The sequence below is a fragment of the Lynx canadensis genome, chromosome E3, assembly GCF_007474595.2.
Source record: "Lynx canadensis isolate LIC74 chromosome E3, mLynCan4.pri.v2, whole genome shotgun sequence".
Classification (NCBI taxonomy): domain Eukaryota; kingdom Metazoa; phylum Chordata; class Mammalia; order Carnivora; family Felidae; genus Lynx; species Lynx canadensis.
In genome coordinates this window covers 25,117,869-25,123,868 of record NC_044318.1, presented here as the reverse complement: position 1 = coordinate 25,123,868, position 6,000 = coordinate 25,117,869, and the positions used below count along the sequence as shown (strand labels likewise).

At 42.3% G+C, this 6,000-nt stretch overlaps 1 protein-coding gene across 1 annotated transcript; it reads left to right on the top strand.

The window, feature by feature from the left end:
• Positions 1-753: 753 nt before the first annotated feature.
• Positions 754-5,494, top strand: CHCHD2 (coiled-coil-helix-coiled-coil-helix domain containing 2). The gene is made up of 4 exons (XM_030300956.1): positions 754-912; positions 3,279-3,528; positions 4,276-4,426; positions 5,189-5,494. Exons 1-4 carry the CDS (start codon positions 863-865, stop codon positions 5,197-5,199), a joined length of 462 nt encoding a protein of 153 aa, XP_030156816.1. The 5' UTR covers positions 754-862; the 3' UTR covers positions 5,200-5,494.
• The last annotated feature ends 506 nt before the right edge of the window (positions 5,495-6,000 follow it).

Genomic DNA, 6,000 nt, shown 5'->3' with positions numbered 1-6,000 from the left:
TCCCCATCTCACTCACCATACTTTGGCTTCATATCACCACTACCTGATTTACGTAGACGTTTCTGTCTCTCCTCAAACTTTAAATTCCACGAAGGTAGAGTCTTGTTTTATTTGGTGCTGTATCTTATCTGTAGGACCTAGCTAGCACTTGGAAATCATTCAGAACATTTTTATTAATAGTGAATGAATACTATCCCAATTATGGGCACAAGTTCTATGACGTAATGAAAAGGGTCTGAAACTATATAGTAATACATAAATGTAAGGCATTATTACGATCTGATCTTAACTTGTTGCCTGAGTCCACAAAGAAGAGAAATACAAATAGAATAAACTCAGCTTTGTCGGTGTTGCCTAAAGTTTTCAGTTTCCTTCGTTCAGTTCACATTGTGTGCCCGCACTGTGCCTCAAAAAAATACCCAAATAAATAACCTTAATGCTGAGAAAAGTTAATTTGCCTAAGGTCCAGTTGCACAACGCCAGATAATCTGCCTCGCTACCATATATTTGAAAGAAGTGCGACGGTCCTCATACCCTACAAAGCAAACAGCGGCTCAGACTAGCACCAAGCTGGAAGTACACTTGCAGAGTAACCTCAGGCACTTCCGGTCTCCTAAATGAACCTGGGGCGGAGCTCATGACGTTAACCGCGTACGACGACGCGCCGCCATGACGTCCTGCTCTTCCAGTGACCTTCAGGGCACGCGGAGACGTCGGCGATCGAGAGGCCTCTGCCTGGGCACTGATTGGTCGCGCGCGGAGGCCAAGCCCGCCCCCCGTTTTCCGCTCACCAGCTCGCAGAAGCCGCCGGGGTCTCCGCAGAGTCTTGCGTTTCTAGACGCCGAGCCGCCCTGCAGTTGCCATGCCGCGTGGAAGCCGGAGCCGTACCTCCCGCATGGCCCCTCCGGCCAGGTGAGACCACCTGGGGGGTGGTCTGGGGCCTTGCCGGCGCCGTGACGCACACGGAGGCCGCAGTAGGCCTCGCCGCCGCCTGGTGGAGGCTGGCGGAGGCTCGTGGAGGCCGCTGTAAATGCGGCGGCCTTGGTGCGTCTCCACCCGCCGCAAGCTGGTTGTAAATGGGCTTTGGCTAGGTATCCCGTTAGTGGCAAACTTTCTAATTTCGAGCGTCCGTGAGTTATTACTTAAAATACTGTAGAGCTCATTTGAAAAGTATTTTGAGTTTGTTTAAATAATCTCTACACCCAACATGGGACTCGAACTCAGGATCCCGGATATCAAGAATCACCCGCTCTTCCGACTGAGCCAGCCAAGTGCGCCTAAAGCTCATTTTAAGTTAAAATGGGCAAGTCCTCCAAAGAAGTGGATATTTGTAAGTGTAAACCGGCTGAAACTTTAAAAGTAGCAGAAAAAAACAAAAAACAAAAACCAGTGTTGGAGAAAGGTAGTAAAATCAGGAAAATGATCTCATTTCAATAAACTGGATAATCTTTGAGCACCAGCAATGAGCGTTCCAGGGACTCAGCCCAGTCAGGGACGTAGTTCCTAAAGCCTCACTCGTACATGATGTTTTTTAGTTCATAAAATACTTTAAATTTTTTTTTAAGTTTATTTATTTTGAGAGAGAGCGAGCAGGGCAGGCGCAGTGAGAGGGAGAGAGAGAATCCCAAGTAGGCTCCGTGCTGCCAGCGCAGAGCCTGATGGGGCTTAATCCCACCACTGAAATCATGACCTGAGCAGAAGTTAGTGTCGGCCGCTTAATTGACCGAGCCACCAAGGCTCAGTTCATAAAATACTTTTAAGATGTACTGCCAGTTATACTTTAACCTTAACACCAATAACCTTAGGGATAGATGTTATTCCTGTTTTACAGAAATCAGGAAACTGGAGACTCAGAATAAGTGACTTGTCCAAGGTTATGCTACCAGTAAGTAGGAAAGCCAGGTCTGACCAGAGTTTTCCAGTGGCCAGTTTAGGACGTTTAGCCCAGTACCACATTGCTTTCCAGCAGTAAGGTGGATTTGTGTTCACACAGGATGCTAGGAGTGTAGGGAAGCAGTTCACTTAATGGAAAGAAGCTTCTCACCAAAGGACAGAAAACCGCATTTTTGTAAAGTGATGCCAGATGCCACCTGATTGGAAGCAAAGTCATTAGCTTTTCTGACCTAGCCTTATTTGGTTGAAGAGCTCCCAAGGAAACTATCTAAAAATGTGCAGAGGGAATATAACATGTGAAGATTTTTAAAGCAGTGCAGGACATGTTAGTGAAAATGCTGAAAGCATCTCAATGTCCTACGGGATGGGATACAATTGATATTTTGGTGTAACAGTTCAGGCAAGTCACTCCTATTTACTGGTCTTCGATTTCCTAATCTGAAATGAAGGAATTAGATTGTATTATTTCCCCCATATGACTATTTGCATATGTTTACTAAGATGATACCAACTCAGTTACACTTAACCTCACTTGACTGTCCTAAAATTGCCAAGTCCCACATGTTCTCCCTCTCTTAATATTTTTTACCTAATACTACATGACATATTTTCCTTAATTGAGCCCTCAATAGTGTCATGAAGGCAGAGGTTTTTGTCTTTTAACGGGTCGATTCCCGGCACCTACAATGATACTTAACCCTAGTATCTGAGTGGGTGAATTCTCTAAGGACCTTTTAAACTCTGAATATTTTATGATTTTTATGGGGTATTGGAATAACTGTGTTCTGTAAAGCTACTCTAGGGTATACGAATACATAGAAATGCAAAAAGCAGGCAAAGATAGTTTATACTTGGTGATTATAACCTTAAAAGGTTAAAGAGACAAAATGATGTAAATAGTTCTGGGAATTGTGTTCCGTAAAGTTTTCTGGTTTGCATAGAGTATTTGTATTTAAGAATTAAAAATGAAGATCCTGAAGTTTATTTTCATTTACATTTGACTTTTGAACAATGTATGGTTTAGGGGCACTTACCTCCAGTACAGTTAAATCTGTGAATAAATTTGGACTCCCCAATAACCTAACTTCTGTTAGCCTACTTTTGACTGGAAGCCTCACCAAAAATATAAACAGTTGATTAACATGTATTTTGTGTGCTATATATATTATAATACTGTAATCTTACAATAAAGTAAGCTAGAGAAAAAATGTTACTAAGAAATCATGCAGTACTACACTGTAGTTATCAGAAAAAATCCACATATAAGTGGACCCGCAAGTTCAAATGTGGGTTGTTCAAGGGTCAAGGTACAGTTTCTTTAAGCTGACGATTTGAAACCTGGTAGGAAGTGTGAACTTCATACTTTGTGTTCTTTTCTTTCACAGCCGGGCACCTCAGATGAGAGCTGCACCCAGACCTGCGCCAGCCGCTCAGCTGCCGGCAGCAGCTCCACCATCTGCTGTTGGCTCACCTGCTGCTGCACCCCGGCAGCCAGGTCTGATGGCCCAGATGGCAACCACTGCAGCTGGCGTGGCTGTGGGCTCTGCCGTCGGGCACACGCTAGGTCATGCCATCACTGGGGGCTTCGGTGGAGGAAGTAATGCTGAGCCTTCAAGGCCTGACATCACTTACCAGGTAGGATTTTATGCATTTTGTTTTCCAGTGGTATATTATGAGAAAAACCAGTGCTGTTAACAGAAAACGGGTTATCAAAAGCCACATTTGGCAGCTGAGTTAGTGCCTTAGGCCAGCAGCATCAATTGTACAAATTGTATTTGTTCCCAGGAAGTAGAATAGCAGTTCAACCTGATCCACTGAAAAACAGCCATTTTCCCCTTATTTTAAGGAATTTGTCTTGGTGACTCTTACCTAATTCAGTCTCCATCTTAGTTAAGTATTTAAAAATCTCTTTAATAGCTCTGTGCTGTTTTCTGATCTTTTATCTGTTATTTGCCCACTGCCCCTCTTTTTTGAAGTATGTGAATTTTCTCCTCTGATGGGCTTGAATGTATACTCTGTTGTGTTTCTGGTATATTTGACACTCATCCATCTATTTTTCTGTAATAGTTCCACTTTGTCATTCATGAAACTTTTCACTGAACCACCCCCCCCACACTGGTATTTAGGTAGGCACATAACCATTTCACTTTATTTGCATGTTTGTTCTTGAATCTTTCTGATTATAACTGGAATTTTGTTAAAACCCATTTGCTTTTCGCCTTAAAGTTTTTCACTTTCATTGTTATTAGATGGACACTTGAATTTGCATTCTGGTTCTAGTTATGGTTCCCCAGCTGACCTCAAAGACATTAGATACTGTTCTTTGTTCAGGTCTAGATCTAATTTCCTTTCTCAATGGTCCTGAATGTTATGCCTTTGCAGGAGCCTCAGGGAACCCAGCCAGCATACCAGCAGCAGTTTGGCCCCTGCCACTATGAGATGAAACAGTTCCTGGAGTGTGCCCAGAATCAGGGTGACCTTAAGCTTTGTGAAGGTTTCAGCGAGGTGCTGAAACAGTGCAGATTTGCAAATGGTAGGTGATGCATCAATCTGTGATTAAAACTGCATCTGCTTGGGGAGGGGAGGGTGGGTGATGGTATTGAGGAGGGCACCTTTTGGGATGAGCACTGGGTGTTGTATGGAAACCAATTTGACAATAAATTTCATATATTGAAAAAAAAAAACTGCATCTGCTCAGTTCACAGCATGGTACTCCTGGACCCTAGAGAACTTTAGGAGTCTGTGTTTAATAAATTAATCTGACAAGTTAGAGGAGATTTGGTTTACATTATTCTAAAAATAATCTAACTCTTCCAACAAAGGACTAGTCCAGAGGTTTCTAGTCATAAGCTTTTACCAGTTATGTTCTGAATCTCATTCTTCCATAAGTGGGTATAGATTAGTGTGTCAGATCTTGTTCTGGTTATAGGATGTGAGTGATCTAGCCATAAAGCTGTGAATAGAAAATTACATTCCATTTTCACCAAAGTCCAAGAATGGACATAAAGACTCATGTGTTGTTGGCATTCCCCACACCTGATTTGAGAGAGAAGAGTTTCTTCAATCCCTCAGTGCAACTCTGATATTTGGGCTGTCTAGAATGTTGACAGTGAAGTTGTTTTTACATAATTTCCTCCTATCAACCTAAGAATTCACCATCTATTAAAATGCTTATTTTCATTTTCAGGCATGAACTGATAACCTTGGGCTTTTGTCCCTCTTTTTATCATTTGGAGGGCTTCTGCTTTGCTAAGAAGGTACAGCTATTGTTCTAACTTACCTTTTCTGTTTGCAGGATTAGCCTAATCAAGAAGTTCAAGTTGAAGATATGGAAAATCATCTCCCATGACCAAGTTAATTTAGCATAAAAATATAACTGATAGTGAAGAAATAAAGTGTAAAACCACCAGTTAAACCTCTCCTCTATCATTAAATACAGCTTTCTTCAGAATTGGAATGAAAACAGGTGTTCTTACTGCATAGAAGTTCATTGTGAGATGGTTTTGAGTTTGGAGCTGGGCAGATGTTCGTGTGCCTCCTTAAACCAGCTTTTGTGACATTGTTTGTGAATTAATTAGAATAAAGTGATTTTCTCCCAGAATGTGGCGTCTTTTAAGTGACCTTTTAAGATGTGGTTTTGAAGATTATAAATTAGGTACAGTATATACATGTTGAACATACGCATTTTGCAAAAGAACACAATTGTCTCAACATGTCTTTATTTACTTTGTAGTCTCAGTATTAAATAAGCACCCACCTGGGGCTCCTGGGTGGTTCAGTTAGTTAAGCGACCGACTTCAGCTCAGGTCATGATCTCGTGGTCTGTGAGTTCAAGCCCCATGTCGGGATCTGCGCTGACAATTCAGAGCCTGGAGCCCATTTCACATTCTGTGTCTCCCTCTCTCTCTGCCCCTCCCCTACTCACACTCTGTCTCTCTTTACTTCAAAAATAAATGAACAACCACCAAAATAAATTAGCATCCACCTGGAGGACCTGACAGAATTCCCTGAGGAGCTTTTGTAGAAAAGTAGTTATGTAAGGAGTAGCTCACTAGTAAACAGTGCTCGTTAAAAGGGTTCTGGGGGGGTGGGGGGGTGGCTGAGTCA